Here is an 18,685-nt window from a genome sequence, read left to right on the forward strand (position 1 = left end):
ATTGCAAGAACTGAGTCTTCCTTCCTTTTATGAGGCTCTTTGCAATATTAAAATGGATATTGATTTTTTAAAGTTCCTTTTGAGTATGAATAAATATCAAAAATTAATCGGAACTCTATCTCTGGGATTTAGCTCAAACAATTTTTTTTTTGTCGTGTGACTATTTAAGCCAAATATTGCGCAGTAGCTTCTGAGGGTAAAGATACCCGAGGGCAGAAGTTTGACTTCTAGCTTAAATAAAGATAGCAAACACACACACACGAGCGCGCGCTTGCACAACCCCTTTTTACAAGGGAGCTCATTCACGCACCTCACAGAAAGAACACAAGGAAGAGAACAACCATTCTCGAACCCGGGACGCCTAGATCACGAGGAAAACGAGCTACCCCTAGGCCAGGACGTCGGAGCGCAAACAAATTATAATCCGAAATTAATTACAAACTAATTAATTTGCGCCAACTGTCCAAAAGCTATTTAATCAGACCATTTTAAACCGAAGAAACGGGAGAGACCTATGCAATATAATGAAATGTCTTTTATGATTTCTTAATTCCTTATTTGATTAGATTAATTTTCGTTCATTTTGAGAACAGTATAATGACAGCGATCTAGGCTTCGGATTTTTGTATTCAACTTATTTTGCGTAAAAATACAGTGCCGGTACATGGTAAAAGCAAATTAATTTGAGTTAATTTTCGACTAGATTATCGATTAACTCATGTGTTGAAATTTCAGAATAAAATGTATAATTGATATGGCATCTTATTACGAAGCTGGTAAAACCGCAAACAAATCATGTTATTTTAAACCTTTCCAATTTGATGACAGCATTGACTGAACCTGTTCACGTTTCAATAAAATTCCACCAATCAATTGAAAGAATGATTTAAAATATGCAACTCTTATATATAACAGCTTTAGAAGAAATGAATGACCAATCTGTCTTCATTTGTTAAAAACTCTGCTACTAGAGCATTATGGCCCAAATTATGCCGTTATTTTATTGGACAATATTTAAAAAAATACATATTTTTTCGCCTCCCGATCGGGCCACTCACTATGCAGTAATAAAGGGCAAAATAATAAAAAAATGCACTGTTTACTGATATTATTCTCATTTTATTGCATCTGTTTCACCCAAACTACTGAATAACATTTTGAAAATTTAGTTCGTAAGCATAGGATTCAATAATAAAATTGTCCGCGATTTTCGAACACTGCGCTTTGATTCTTTGTCTGATTAATAGCGCAATGATTTGTTAACTAACTAGTAATTAACATGTTTATTCTTTAGTAATTAATAATGTACTGGTCAGTTTGTTACAGCATTTTTTTTAATTTACAAAATATATTTAATCAATTCTAAAGCTTAAATTTAATTTTTATCAGAAGTTCTACTTTTATAAAGACACTTTTAAATATCTCTTTCAAATAAGTTTACAATAATTCATCAACAAATGCATAATTTTTATCAGAAGTTCTACTTTTATAAAGATACTTTTAAATATCTCTTTCAAATAAGTTTACAATAATTCATCAACTAATGCATATCATGGAATACAAATATTTAGAAGTTAAATATGTATTATTTTGATATATAAGAAAAGATTAGTATATTTTTCATTTTATGTCAGACATATAAACTTAAAGCCAGGTGAAATTAAAATCGAAATAAACAAGAAAGAGAATTTGTAGCTTGTATGGGACTAATGCCGGGTTTAGATTCGGCAAGTTATAAGACGGACGATTTATGTTTGCCACAATTTCATAAGATAGATTCAGGCATTCCATGCTTACCTATAAATTGTCATTTTGGTGTCTTTGAATTTTTCTTTTTCACTTTGCAACATATGAAAATGATGGATATTTACATAAAGAAATATGGTTAAAATAAAGGAAAAAAGTCAACATATCTAAATTTGGAAAACTGTAGAAAAGTAATGTCAAATAAAATGAAAACCTCAACCTCACATCATTAAGAACAAAGAGCAAAAAATGTCTGAATTAATGTACGATAAGTAATCAATTTTTTCACGCCAAAAAACCAGCCAAATTTTAAAATGCATGCGCAATGAGAGAAAAATACAATACAGTGGCATGTTGTTGCTCCGTCGGGACAAATACTTACCATCGACCGAACATCATTTTTCAGCCTTTCTGCTCATGCGCTGCCTAATGGCCGTCTTCTAACTGGCCGAGTGTAAACCCGGCATTATGTTGTGTGTGAGAGAGAAAACTTCGAGCGAGCGTTTTCGTGGTAATAGAATGCTCTCTAAATTCCACGACAGGAAAAATATATTTCAAGCTAATTTTATTTTCAAAAACATAAAAAAAAAATTGGGAACATGGAGAATTTTATGGACTATTATTTATTCCAATCATTGCAAAAGACAAATCTTTTTTATTCCTTTTAAATATAATTCAAATATTAAAAAATATCGAAACAATTTATTCCAATATTTTTACTCCCATATTCCCATCCAATTTTTTTAGAAACCATGCATGAAATAAATAAAACAAAATTTTCTGTTATGACAACAAGAGCATAACGGACTATCATAACGCACGTCTAAAATAACTAGACTTATCGTTGAATTCCGGAAAATTGGTAATCAAGCATAACAGTCTGATGAGAAGCGAGCAGATGATATCAAAATGAAGCAGACCGTGTTTTTTGAGTGGCATTTTAAAGAAATGTTTGTTTTTATACTTCGTCAGTTGTTGACAAGAACGCTCAGGCATTTATTTATTTTTTTAATCCAATTTTAAAGATTTTTGTCATACGTTTTTCAGAGAAATAATTGAAATAAGCTGTTACGTGATATTTTTAAATAATATTTACCAACCACGGTGATTGTTTCGAGTATTTTTCTTCAGATGAATTATTAATTCTTAGAATAAATGATGTATATCTATATGCTTACATTAAAACTTTGAAAAATATTTATCCTTCAATTTTCGAAATTCATATTTGAATCAGAAAAATATTTTAAGATTTTATATTGATTTTTAAACTCTTAATTGAATATTCATTTTTAAGCTCTTAATTTAATATTCCTTTTTAAAATATTTTTGGGGGAAATACTTTAAGATTTTAACTAAATATCTGCCTTTAAAGGCCAGCTTGTTTGTACCGAAACTTACTTTTTCAAAATATTAATAAAAATATTACTTCATGTATAATTAAATTATATATATATATATATATATATATATATATATATATATATATAATTATAAATTTATATATAATTATAATTAAATATTAATTTCAAAATATCCATAATTTGATGTACAATTTTTCCTTGATATTTTTGCATTAATATTAAATGCAATTTTTGTATGTTTGTTATCATTGTTACAAATAGTATTAAATCTTTAAAAGTAATATAAGACTGTTAAATCATTTTAATGCTATAATAGTTTGGTAAAAAGGCCCAATTTTTTTTAAAAAAATTTTCTCGCCTTTATTATGTTTGTCTTCAGGCAGAGTATATAAAATCTCCTTATATTTTCTATTTAATCATCCCATTCATTCATTACTGTTTAATATTTCTATCCTTTATTGCAGCTTTAAGCTTCAATGTATATATTTGTAAATTTAATAGTCTTTAATATTCAAAGAAATTTTGAAATAATAATAATGCTATAAAACTTTATATGTAAAAATATATAATTAACTGCAAATTATCTATCATTATGACAAATATTATTCTATTAGAATTAAATATTTAATTAGCGTTAAAAAATTAGAAAATAGAGCATGAAATAAATTTATAAATTAACAAGGCGTCTCACTATTGTTAGAAACGTGTAGGCTGGATATGGAATCATGCATGAATTCAAGATCAGGAATAGGTCCTTAATATCTACAACACTGCATTTAATATAAGATATCTTTTTACTTAATTCTTATAAATTTTGCAAAACTGTTTTTCAAACCAGTTTGATCGTTAAAAAAACAGTTTCAATAATAAAAGGTAATCAGCCAAAAATTACAATCATTTTAAAGATAATTTCAATTAGTGATCTAACTTTTCCTTACATCTAGATCGATATTTAATTAAAATTATGTAATCATTTTTGTGTCTACATTTCGTTAATAACTAGTTTATGTAATCAGAGAAATAGATAATATTTAATATTCAAATAAATAGTTTAGAGAGAGAGATAATATTCTTATCTAATCGAAGCTGCAATAAATCCTATTTTCTCCTAATCAACCTACAAAGATTCATTAAATAAGCGATCAAATAATTTTCCTTTGAATTAAATGGACGTCGTTTAAGAGAAAAAAAAACAATTTACTTTTTTTATATTAATGATTTAGTCTTGATCCTAAGAGGAAATTAAATGAGTTAAAGTTGAAGTTTGAAGTATCAGTTTCAAAATCATTAAGGCGAATATACTCGAACACTTTTTAAATAATTTTTTTCTGAGTTGAAATTTGAATTGAATTGCATAATTTATGTCTTTGAGTGTTCATGTCATTTTTAGTATTTCTTAGTAGTAAAAATAATGGAACGTACATTGATAAAGTACTTTGACTTTTGATGCTTGCTTTTCTTACTTACCGATGGTTATTTATTTTTCATTTCAACCATATATGTTTGAGTTTCGTATTTTTAATGGTGCTGTTGCATTAGTAAGACAGCAGTTATTTGTAATCATAATATTAGTTTTGTTAAAATGACAAGCTAGAGGGAATTATTGCTAAAATTTGTTAAACTATCGCAAAAATTCGCCCTTTTTATGAACAGTGATGTTTTCTTTTTCAAATTGAAGCATTCACATTTATAAAGCTTATAAACAGTTGTTGTTAATATTATCTCGCAAACGTGATTATTCTTCCGTTGTAATGATTTTAACAAGCATTTTTCTTTTATATTCTGTAAAATGTATTTATGCTTTATATAATTCCAATGCTCTTATGGAAAAACGTATTGTAAAGGGTGTATACTTGGAATTGTTATATATTTTCTAAGATGTTGCTTATTGATTAAATAGTAACTAAACTATTATTGAAACCATACTTAAAAAAGTAATTTCACTGTTCGTTCTTGAAACCTGTGCCTATTACCATGGGTACTTTTACTTTACTTCACAGAGAAAGATGATAAGCACGGAATTAAGAAAATCGCTACCGGAGTATATCGAATTTCGTAACTATTTTTTTTCCACTTCTTTTATTCACTTTCTTTCTGAATCATATAGTTTAATTCCAAATGTATGCATGTTTCTATATAAAAATAAGAAATTCATATATTCATCTCAATATTTTTTTTCTTTTTTTTGATGAAATCAAATCCGACTGCCGCATGCGTAAATATGCGGAATTCGACGAGACAATGAAAAGCTTCATAGTCTCGTCGTTCATTAGAACTAGATTTGAAGAAACCGTAAGCTATTGGAGACAGGAGAATAAAATGTCAGCTGTTCTATGACACTAACAAATATTATTTTCAAATATCTAGATGGTTAAATTGAAATACATTTAAGTATTTTTATAGTGAGTCTTTAATTCATTTCTATTCCTATTAAACTTAATAATACAAATTCTGGTAAAAAAATTATTTTAAAAGGCACAATTTGTAAAGACTTATAATTTCATCTCTTGGTTTTCTCTCTTTAATATACACCCTATGTTTTAAGACTTATATTAAATTATTTTCTTCCTTGTCTTTGCAAGGGCAAAGTTGTTGATAGACCCATACAATGATTAACTGCGTAATTTATCATTTTCTGGAAACATAAATTAACATTAGTCATTATTGTTCTAGATTCATTTTTTTATCCCCTTCACTTGAGAAAAAAAATTCTCCAAAACAATTTGCAATTGTGATACTATGAAACGATCTTAAATGTGCTAGGAGATCTACATTAGGGAACGATCATCAATTATTATCCAATACAAATCCTGATGTTTAAGACTATCATGTTTCGGTAAACCTTGGGATTGAATTTCATAGCATATTTATTAAAATGATTCAGTTCCACTACAAGATTTATATATTTAACAAATTAAGTGCCAAACTCATTTTCGCATCTTTTCCTTCTAACCCGCAATATCCAATTTCTTCCATATGCTACCAATCATAGATTTATTTATTGTTGCAATAAGATTGTATACATTTAGGTACATTATTTTGTGATTCCCCTGGAATAAAAATTTTAAAAAAATTTAATTTTTTAAATGTATACTCTCAATCAACAGTGCTTAATATAGCTTGACTGAAAAGTATAAAGTCAGACCAAGTTATAAAGGAGATACGAAAGGAAAGTTCAGTGTTAGTCACAGTTAACTAATATGGCGCTTAAAATATCAGATGTAAATGGAACTTTTTTTTTTGAAGAGCACAGAAAAATTGATATTCTAAATAAAGTTTAGGTAAAATATACGTAAATCTAGTTTATTCGGTCATGGCGCCTGTTAGATGTAACTAAAGGGGCATCTAAAGGTAGTTTATATTCGCTAATATCGCTTAATTCACTGTATCCCTTAATGACCCCAATGTTTAACATTTAATTCAATTTTAAAAAATATGAACTCTTGTTAAATAACTAAAAGAAAGCATAAAAAATGAATGGAAAACAATTAAATCTACTTCTCTTGACATAACCGGATAACGGAATAGTTAGTATATGTTACATTACGGACTGAAATTGACATATCCCATATTCGAATTCGTGTTACAAAAAGAATGATTGCTGAATACATATGTTGTTCAGAACACAAACTCTTCCTGAAGAATAATTTTAATATTTATTCAATCATATTATAATAAAAAAAAGAGTAATTCAATACCAATTTCGAATGGCAACTTAAAGTTTCCATTCAACATGAATTTTTTTATTAAATTAAATACATGAGAAAAGTTCTTAATAACTTTTTTGTAATGAGAGATTTATGTTCTTCTCGAATTTATGCTGGAATTAGCTAGATTTGGCGATCAGCTACTAGGCCGAATATATTAATTATGTTTAATTTCAATTAAAATTTTTATGCATAATTATGTATCTTTTCTTCATATATTCTAAATGAAATCAAGTTCCATGACGTCATAAGGACATTAAAAACCTATAGATCTGGGTAATATGTTTTCGGACTGCTCTTTATATAATTTCGTTTTCTGATTCCTCATGTAAGATGTGCGGATGGTAAATCGAAACTTCTTTCTTAGTTTGAAACATTGGGAGAAATTTAAACGATTTAAAGTTCAATGAAACAATATAAATGGTGTGAAAGTCATTCTGAAATCTGTTGTTAAAAACTATCTTAAAAATTGCCGAAATTTAGAAAACATTTTCAGGGCAACTAAATTGATACTATTCAACAGACAATTTTTAAATTTTTAAAATAGTGTAAAAAATCTGTTTTGTAATAGTATTTTCAGAAGTTACAACAGCAAAATTCCAAAATCTTGCTTAATTTTTAATTAAAAAAAAAATATTTTGAAAAAAAATCTGATTGAGGTTACTTAGGTTGATTGAGGTTACTGATCACTTAAATACAAGATTCATGTTTTCACAATCAATTTAATATTATTCCAGAATTTATGTATAGTTGCACGCTTATCATCGCATCATAAATTCTAATGAAGATAACGCCGAAATTCTTGTATTTTTTAAAACCTTCGTCTAAACATTCCTATATTGTTGTGTAAAAAAATAACCTATTTCCTTACCTTTTCTGCAAATGAAGTCACCGGGACTGAAAAGCACAGGCCTCAACCTCAGTACTAGCTCTCTAAGGAAGCCTTGTTCTGTGTTCTGGAAAATCTCCACCCTCTTCAACGTGTCCAGGTGCACATGAATGGCAATCTCTGCCTTAAGTTTGTCAGGGAGGCAACCGACTGACCGTTCTTCGTCAGAGGACTTCTGCGTCATCCACAGGTAGTCGAACCACTTGATGACCTTGTTGAAAAGTTGGCCAGGAACTTTTCTCATTCGCATGTAAGTTTTCACAGAGTCCAGCTTAGCTGTAAAACAAAGAATTTTTTGTCTTATTATAAGGACAATGAGATACAAAATTATAAAATATAAGCAAATTAACATATTTAGAATGCATATTTTCGATAAAATAGCTATGATAATATTTGTTATGAGAAATGCAAATAAAATCATGATTTTAAGTGTCAAAATGATCAAAGAACAACAAATTGGTAAACGATTATGAGTTTCCAAAATACAATTCCCTCAATCTCCATAGCGTGATGTACTATTTCGTAATATTTGTTAGTTATTTTGCTAAATCCATATTATGCTCAATCCATGAATTTCGAAATCAAAATGATCTTAACTGTATGGCACTCTGTATAGTTCACAATTATTTTCAAAATTAATCTGACGCCATGTATTTGGCATATATCACGAGACAATAAACTAATTTCATTCTAATAATTGATGTAAAAAAACTGCTAGTATGAGTGTACGGAACGAGAAGCATGACTAATGATTTTAAATTTTACATGATTTGAATCTTCCTTCACAAATTTAAGTTATTGTATAAATGAATGAACAATATTGATGCCATATATTGTTCTGAAAGTGTTATTAAAAATGCTGAATTGGACCAATTTACTCGACATTCATAAGGTGAAATACACCATTTAGGATATTAGCTCATTTCTATATTTTATAGTGTCTGTACAATAAAAGAAAGTTGTAAGATTAGTTAACTATTCCGTATTTAAACTGCTGACCATCTTTTGAGTTTATTTTTATACGAAAAACGTATTAGGTGAAGTTAAGAAAGATTACAACATAAATAAAAATGAAGCAAACGCGTATTAAATTCCATTAATAAGGCAATTAATTATGCGCATTCATTAATTAATGCGCATGTACTATTTTTATAATTTATTATAAGTAATTTTTTTTATAAAAAAAGTTTTCTGATGAATAGGCAGGGTGCGAAATTCATAAGAAAGAGTGAGAATGAAATTCTAAGTTTGGATTTGTATTTTAAATCTAATGGAGTTTAATGCATACGTTATGTATGTAAAGTAATATATACAATTACCCACATGAACTTAAAGAATTTAATTATTTTTAAGAGTTTTTCAGGAGGAACTCAATTGTTTTATAATCTTTACTGAGAAAATTTGGAAAATAAAAAGAAATTGGAATTTATTCAAATAATAACTGATTTAGAACAATTCATAAAGAAATTTCACAAGTGTCTAAATAAATAAGAGATTTAAAATAAATTATGGTTCTTATATTTATGCCCCCATATTGCTTAATTTGTATTCAAATATATCATAAAGCATGCTATTTTAAAACAGAAAATCAGAAATTCTTTCTATATCAAATAAAGATTAGAACTGCACACAAGAACTAATAAAAATTTCTTTCATGAAATGTCCGATTTTGAATTTTGATTATGGTGTCTGAAAGTAATACGATCACTGATTTTTGAAAGTAATTGCGATAATTGCATTCAAGTTGAAAAAATGCTTGGCTATTAGTGTCACCTATCATCTTCTTTAAGGAAATTTTACTTTCAATTTCAGGTCTCACTATCAATTATAAAATTTCGCACAACTGATTTTGCAGGTAATTTAACCAGAGAATAAAAGTCTATAACTTTCTTACTTTCTTCAGTAAATCGATTTTGATTAAGTTTTACATCAATTAAGCAAAAAAAAAAAAAAAAAAAAATGCTCTATACAAAGCAACAGCAAGGCATTTTGTAAAAGATTTTTCTCAATTTTATAAAATTATTTAGTTTTATCTCTCACCAGAAATTCCTCTCTTGACAATTCCTGTAAATCACTTTAGGACGATCGAATTACGAGTCTTTTCAACCTCCAGACGGCAAAGACAGTTCCATTTGAGGACGGTTTTACTTTTTATAATAGAAATATTATGAAACTCTTATTTTGATAATGGTTGATGTCAGAGGATATCTATGTGACCAAGACAAATTTCCTACCTAATTTTGATGTGAAAGTTTTATTTTCTGTCAAATAAGGTATGGTACCATTTCTTTAAAATATCACATTTCTAGTTTGTTGCAAAATGATTAAGATTGTACTCTCTAACTCTTAATAAAATCCAAGAGAAAATTTTCTTGACTACAGTGCCTTTCTCTTTGCTTTCCTTTCTCTAACATGCAATCAGAGGGTAAAGAAAAATAAGGACAGCCAGCAGAAAAATTGAAAAAAAAAAAACTGTTGACGGTTTTTTAAAAAAAATATCATTTATATATTATCGTCTTAATGGTCATATTCTCTACAATAAGATTCGTAAAACTTGTAATTTCCGTCCGAACCAATAACGTTTTGAAAAAAAAAGAATAGAAAACATCACATAATACTATAAAGTATTTAAATTTTTTTGAAATTCAACCATGCAATATATTTCTTTAGATCCATAATTACACGAAAACGTTAATCGCAAGCAAATGTAAATTTTTTCTTCCACTGGAAAGGCTATGAAACAACTCCAATCCCGTATATTGCTGTAACATAAATTTAGCTCCTTTTTATAGTAATGTAGGACTCAGAAATCACTACTATTTTAGAACGCACATTTAATTACATTTAGGATATATATACATTAACATAAAAGAATTGAACATTCAGTAGATTTCGTCGAATACGTCGCGTCTCGTCTCGTCTTTACTTTCGTCCAGATCCGTCTGATCTGACACGTCTTTACTTTCGTCCAGATCCGTCTGATCTGCTCTCCGTCTAACCAGCGTCATCTCCGTCTAACAACCAGCAGATGGCGCTCGCCAACAGGCGCTCGTCACTACAGTAATATAGCCTTTTTGTTCATTAAATATTTAAACTTGTGCCTGAAACATTAACAGGATTGATCCTCAAATATTTTACATGGCTTCATTTAATACAATATTTCCTCAAAATTTCTTCGCCAAAATTCAATTTTCCTTACCGAAAAATAAATTTACATTGATAATACATATTAAATGAGAGAATGAAATTTAATTGAAATATTATTATTATTATTAATGGCGTATTAAATGACTACTAAATATGTAATTCCTTATAAATTCGAAATAATTGAATGAAAATAAAGGTGAGTTTACATTCGGTCAGTTATATGACAGCCAGTAGGCAGCGCATGAGTTGAAAGGCTAAAAAATGTTTTTCGGTCCATGGCAAGTACTTGCTCCGACGGCGCAACAACATGCGGCTGTATAGTTATTTTTTTCTTACATGGAGAGTGTTTGTAGAATTTGGCGTTTTATGGCGTGAAAAAATTGCTCACTTATCATGGTATTTTCATATGTTCAAAAGGTTAAGGATCTGCGAATAATTGGAGGTGCCATGATAAAAAAAATAATAATATTAAATCAAAAGGAATCAAAACGCTACGACTATCTCAAAAGAGAGACGGGTGATAACTGAACTGATTATTGAATACGATAAGCAGTGAAAAAGAAAATTTTTGAGCGCCAAAATGGCAATTTATAGCCAAGCATGGAATGACTTAATCTATCTTATGAAATTGTGGCAAACGTAAATCAGTCCCTTTCTGCGCATGTGTTGTCTTACTGGCCGAGTGTAAATCCACCTTAAGCATATTAAAATAACTATTCATTTTATAAAAAAATTAAAAGAGCAATTTAAATAATTAAATGGCAATTCTAATTAATTTTCATTTACAATTAATGATTTCTCTTCGACTTGAAATATGAAATGGAGTTTTCAGATAAATTTTGTAACATAAATAGAAAAAAATCAAATAATTACTGATCCCACAAATATAAATACGGCATTATTTAAATAATAATATATATTCTATAATATAATACGATTCAGAAAAATAGTTTATCTTTAACTATATATTTTTCATAAAAACAAAAAGAAAATAATCAAATATCTTTTCAAGAATATAAACTGCAAAAAAGGCTACGATATTATAAAAAAAAAAAAAAATTCGAATACTCCTTGTTAAAATTTTAAATAAGTTGAATTTATTTATTAACTTCACGCCATTATTTTTAAAGCAAAAAACAAATCCAAACTTACGGGAATCTTATGGTATGTGACTATGTTAGGGATAAATTTAAAAAAGACATTCAAAAATTGTTATATTTTTGAATATTTACATAATGAAAGATAGAAAACTCATGTATGAAACCAATATATATCAGTTAAGAGCCAAAGGTTTTTTTCGCTAAAAAGAATTATAAAGCAAAAATCTTCTAGTTTAGAGGTTTAACAAGTGATTTGCTTAAAATTTTTGCAGATAGCTTAAGGAATATATTATCTAGTTCCTGAGCTAAAAAAATAAACTGTATTTCTATCCTTTCTTTAAATATTGGCTTTCAACTAATAAATTACACGAAAATTAATTTTTTCCACATTATGAAACACTAAAGCAACTATAAATTATTTCTAGATTACTTATTCACTATTTCAGGAACTGCAGAACGTACTGAGAAATTATTATACCAAATATATATATGTAAGTATTATATTATGTGAAACATAATGCAGTTTCGAAAACAGGGAAGAGACTCTCGATTTCTATTTCGTCTTGGAGACGCAGGCATTATGTACAAGCGACGAGCACACACACAACACAGAACAGAAAGAAATGAGGGAAAAGCTCTTGAACATTTTATCCCTGGTCTTATATAATCTGAGATATTGATAGGGAAAATATTTCTCCATAGTGCTTATATACAATGAGATTTTGATAGGGATTTTCGCTATACGCTCCGAAAAGGTAAGGGAAACGTAGGGATCTTTTAAAAAAGAATTTGTCCCGTCAGCGGTATTTTGTCCCTTCACTCGGAGTGTGGGAAAGTGATTCTTTTAGCCGATTCAGCAATTTTGCAAAGCTAAATTAATTTAATTAAGTAGACAAAGTGGAATTGTATCACGAAATAAGAGAATATTTTAGAATGAAGTTACTATGGTCTAAATTAATATAAAACCTTGGAAATTAATTAAATTGAAATTAAAGTTTTAAATATCATTACATATATAATATACCATTAGATTTTAATTTATGAAGACAATTCTATCCTATTTTATATTTGAGAAAATAGCATCTGAAGATGTGAAATAACATAAAAACGAATGTAAATACAAATATAAAATTCAGTGTAACTTCCCCCAAAATAAACTTAGAAATAAAATTCTAACTAACACCATTCGAATTTTATTTTTAAGTCTATCTTTTTATAAAGAAACTTATTCAAGCATTAAGAATCTTGAATTTAAAAAGAAACATAATTTAGTAAAAAAAAAATGACTTTTCAACATAGTCGCATATTTTAAAATATAATGATCTTAAAACTTTGTGTATGGAAAAATTCAAATTTACCAACTCGCTACATTTCTATTTTATCTGACAACCAATCGATTTATTTTAAATTATAGCCCAATAACTTTACCATTGTCGTAAAAACTCTGAAATGCGAACCCTTCTCAGCTTATCTTTATTGAATGAATGAACTCGGCAAATTTTACGAGAATCCTAAATCCTCTCCTCATCATCCGGCGCAAATTGTGAAGAAATTCAATGATGTGTTCTATTACTTTTAAAAAGACCGTCAAAACTTTCAGTGGCTTTCTCTCGTGATATATGGAGTCTGATATTCTTCTACTAAAATTATTTTTAATCAACCATGAAATAGCTTTCATGGTCATATTTAATATGTTTCAGAAGAAAAATCGTCATCAAATAGCTGTGAATTCAAAAGCAACAAAACAAAACTGGAAAAAAATTTAAATTGGCAAAATCTTATTATAAAGACTTTTTCAAAATGTTTAATTTTTCAAGACCCTTAAAATTTCAATTATCATCGGAAAAAAACAAACAAACTATTACTTGCAAATTCTGCTCGTTTTTTATTTGAAAAAAGATATTTAATAAGATTTTATACGCATGTAACTATAATCTTGAAACTTTAAGAGATCAAGTTCTAAAGAACTTTAATAAATAGCTTAAAGACCAAAATTTTAAATCATAAAATTTATTATGGGGATATTTCACTAAACGTTTTCGTTACTTTTTCGATTTTTTTAAAAGTAGTGATTTTAATAAGCTATATTTATCTATATTTATTTTATCTGATAAAAAATATTTGTGATTTTTTTAAAAATAATTTGATTGATGACATTTACCTTTACATTTTTTTTATAAATATAGAATATAAGTTTCTATATTTATAAAAATATAAAAAAATATTCATTTTTAGAATGCCTATCAAAGAAATTTAATAATATTTAAAGATTATTTCATACCGTTTATTATCTTTAAGACCAACAGGAGTGATCTTCTCGAAGTGTTTTTGTGTACTCAAATCCGAACTATTTTACACAACACTTATTTAATAAAGGCGCTCTCAACGCATAAAACTGTGGACCTTAAACAAGGAAGTGAGAGTTCAGATTTTCAATTTCAGAGTTCCAAACTGTATGGTATAGCAAAGAAAATCTAATATATAAATCAAAATTTTCGGATTTGTATTCACAAGATTACATATCAAAGTTTATTTGTTTTAGTCAATGGTGTTTGAGTTGTCACGTTTTTATACATGTGAAAGTACAAACGGTTAATATAATGTCAATTCGACTCTAAATTTAATATAGATTTACTTTTCAGATATTAAACCTTTGATCTAAATTATATCGATCTATTTCTTTCGTAGTTACCATGAACATATATGCACTTAGATAGATTGAACAGAAAAAATATCGGTATATGGAATTTCGTTCAAACTTCATAGAAATCTACATAATTGTTAAAAATACCACCTATCAAATTTCTTTTAACTTAACATCTGTTTAACTTAAAGTAGTTTTGAATGATCGTGTTCACTGGTGGACAGACATGAATCTAAAAATATTTACTGGACTAAAAAATAACTAAAATATGGAAATTCGTCAATGTATATATATATATATATATATATATATATATATATATATAATTTTATTTATTTATTTTTGTTGACTATTTCAATACTTCCTGCATTGTACCCTTCATATGCAAAAAAGTAAAAATGTTCCTTATTATAATGAATGGATAAAAAAAAGTGAAAAATAAGATTGAATGCATATAAAAATATTATAAAACAATATTTACAATATAATATTTCAAAATGTTTCAGTTCGATAAAACCTGATAATTTTCATAGCTGTAAATTATTTTGAAGACAAAGAAGAGAACTAGATTTTAAAGAAAATTAGTTAAATTTACTACTTTCACATTGATATTTAAAATGTAATAATACCGATAAATATATTTTATTATTATCATTCAAATAATTTTTAAGGGCCTCGGTGGCCTGGGAGTTAGGCCTCGGCTTTGGAAGCGGAAAGTTTTCAGGTTCGAGACCCAAATCCTCCGAAGAACCGTAGTGTAAGCTGGTCTGGTGCACGTTAAATCTGTCGGGGCCAAACGTCCCCCGCTGGTGTGGTGTGGAAGTTTGGAGATGAGTTGCCAATTCAGGTGACCTTCTCGTTGTCTGACCACGACTCAAAATTAGGAGGCCCGTCCTAAAATAGCCCTAGTTTTTCTTTAAAACGGTGTGTTAATATAACTAAACGGAACAAATAATTTTATAATACACACCCATCGCATACAATATTTATTATTATATGAAAGCAAAAATATTAATTTAAGTATTTCAAAAACTATTTTATACATTCTATTCACTCATGGATTAAATAAAAATAATTTTAATGAATTTCTGAATAGGATGGGCACAAAATAACGTTCTTTCGATAATTAAAGGAAATGAATGTATATGGACCTCTTAAGCCAAATAATTACTTCCGAAATTCATTGTAACATATACTCTTTGGAAATTACCGGAAAAACGGAAATGCATGAAGAAGAATATATTTTTGTAATTATTATAAATCTAAAAATGGACTAGCAGATAATTAAAGGATGCAAAGTTTTAATAACTACTGACTAAAAGTCGACGTCTTTTAATTAGGATAAATGAAAATAAAAAGTTACTTATGTTATCTAATTCTTAGTGGATCAATTTTCAAAATTATTTTTAAATCCAGTTTTAATAATAGCCTGTGTCATAATGATGGTATTTAAAATTTTTATTGTTTTGTAAAATATGTATCTCATTAGTCATTTATTTAATTTTAATAATAAAAATGAAGATGGTCTTTCAGTTGTGTAGCCTGGTATTTTTAAAAGATATATATTTACAAAGCAGCAATATGGTGTTAGAAAATTTTCTCGGCTTTTATAATTAAAAGCTGCAGAATAAAATAAATCTTGATAAATAATAACACGTTTGAAATGTTATGATATCAGGTTTTTTACTTTAGTTCGTTGTTTCTAAATTCCTCAAATTTTGAGATTTTGCTTATTAATATTTTTGTTAATTTATTTTTAATTATTAATCGGACTATTACAAATATTTAAAGGATTTTATTTTAAAGTTACATCTTTGATTCTGCGAAATGCCAGTCGTTATAAAGAAATATCGAAAATCAAATTGCCTTTCGAATATTTCACGATACTTTTTTTCATTATTTTTGGCGTAATTTTGATCATACTATTCTTTTTGTTACTAACCAAAAATGGCTACTCAGGCAAGAAGGAATACAGAATACAGCGGGATCAAAGTAGACCGGATCAAAGCCATTAAACCACTCTTTTAGCAGGCACATCTTGCAATCAGGTTTCGATCCCGTACTATTTCTATAGTACTATTTCCCACTACAGAACTAACCACTAAACCAGAAGTTTCTCGTTCCTATATCAAAGATGCTCCTGGTGAGAACGCTCTTTCTATTAATTTATTACTTTTCTGATGAAGAAATTATTACAAATGTAATATAGCTAAGTTAAATGAATTAAATTCGAAGAAAGACAATTACGTTATTATAAATATCCAATGTTACTTCTATGCTCAGTTAGAATCATAGTAAAGAAAAGAGTTTTACAGATATTTTAATAAGTGCTTAATAAATACCAGACCAATAATCCCTGGACTTGGCGTCCATTAGGAGTCAATGACCACAAAAATGAAAATTTTAAAAGTACAATAATTTTAATGATTACGACCCGTGATCTGATGATTCTTTTAGAAAATTCTATATCCTGCTATGGAAATCTATATAAACATGAGATAGCGTTAAAGCAAGTCATCCTAGTTTCCTCTTTGGAATGTTGATCTCGGTGCGAGCTGTTTAGTTGTGCTGTTTAATAACAATTTGATGACTGTATGTGTTTTTGATTTTTTTGTGCTGTCTTGGTGTACGCTTAAACTGTGTTTTGTATTTTTTGGTGCGAAATGACGCGTCGTTACCTGTTATTTTGCTTCGGGGATCCCACTTTATAATCACAGGAGGATTTCTGTAATAATATTAACGAAATTTCATCTGTGATTGGATCAAGATTATAATATTAATATAAATATTAAATGCAGACTTTCTAAAATTCATCTGTATGTGATACTGTGATATAATGCATTAAACAAAGAGACTTTAATTTAAAATTTAAATGAATATGTGGGGCAAAAGAAAAGGATGCATTTTCTTAATAAGAATCCTTGAATAGGCAAACACCCAAATTCGTAAGCATTTCTAAAATTTACTTTGAGATAGAATACAAAATTTTATAAACTATTTTTGGTCTTTTTTTTTTTGTTAATAAAATGGGTAGACTGTAGAATTTTATTTCGGAATATTCTGCGTGTTTAGTAATGAGAAGTCAAATCCTGATTAGATATAAAAACCCGGAATAGTAGGGAGAATCAGTGATATTTTGTCACAAAATCGCAGCTTTGGCGATTGCACGGATCTATATATTATTACAAATCTATACTATCTTTGCACGGTTAGTCTCATAATAAGGAAGAACTATTTACAGATATTCATAATGGATAATGAATAGATGTTATGTCAACAACCCTCAGACTTGGCGTCCGTTTATGACTTGGCATCTTTGATGACTAGAAAGAAGTCTTTCAAAATTACGAGAAATTGTGGTGATAGTTCTATTAATATTAGATGTACAGAGATTGTTCTAGACAATTCTATATCATAAAATCTGTCTAAACACGATAGAACGATGAAGATAATTAGTTAAAAATTATCTGTTTGGTATACTGATTCCGAACAATAAGAATCTTCAGTTTCTATGGTGTGTTACTAAGTCGGTTATTGTGTTTTTGACCTCAGCAAATACTGTACTGTGTATATATATTCTGTCAGCCATTGTAGTTTCATTTTACTTTCGATTTCCTAATTTGATCTGCCAGTTTCCCTACTGTCAGACCACCAACTATTTGTTCTAAAATAGCTTGATGCAAATTCAAATTGAAATATTACCTAACTAAATTAACTCTCAATGACAATTTATGTTGATTTAAGTTATTTCTTAGATAATTGTGCCCATGTTTTACAATTTTGGACCTGTTTGCACATTATAAATTTGGAGAATCTATTTAGTTTTTGTTCTTGATTTTTGTAAATAGTAATTTTATTTCACTTTTTAAATAAATACTTTACAGAAATTTTATTATAAATCACCAAAGTTATGACAATGAATTTTAAGAGAGTTTTCAATCGTTGTTATTTTACACATACGCATACAGCTTGATCATCAATTTGCCTGAATCTTGAATCTCCAAATCAGAATTTCTTGACTAAAATGTTTATTTATCCGTAATATAAATTCAGAATCTAATGTGTTGTGAAATTAATTCCAACGATGATAA

The 18,685-nt window shown here is 28.0% G+C and overlaps 1 protein-coding gene across 1 annotated transcript in view; it reads right to left on the minus strand.

The window, feature by feature from the left end:
- LOC129966083 (cyclic nucleotide-gated cation channel alpha-3-like) overlaps nt 1-18,685 on the minus strand; it is a 442,056-nt gene that overhangs the window by 38,381 nt on the left and 384,990 nt on the right. The window contains exon 2 of the mRNA XM_056080457.1: nt 7,686-7,979. Within this exon, the coding sequence (XP_055936432.1) occupies nt 7,686-7,979 (294 nt within the window). The remainder of the gene's footprint in view (nt 1-7,685; nt 7,980-18,685) is intronic.

The sequence above is a fragment of the Argiope bruennichi genome, chromosome 4, assembly GCF_947563725.1.
Source record: "Argiope bruennichi chromosome 4, qqArgBrue1.1, whole genome shotgun sequence".
NCBI classification, from domain to species: domain Eukaryota; kingdom Metazoa; phylum Arthropoda; class Arachnida; order Araneae; family Araneidae; genus Argiope; species Argiope bruennichi.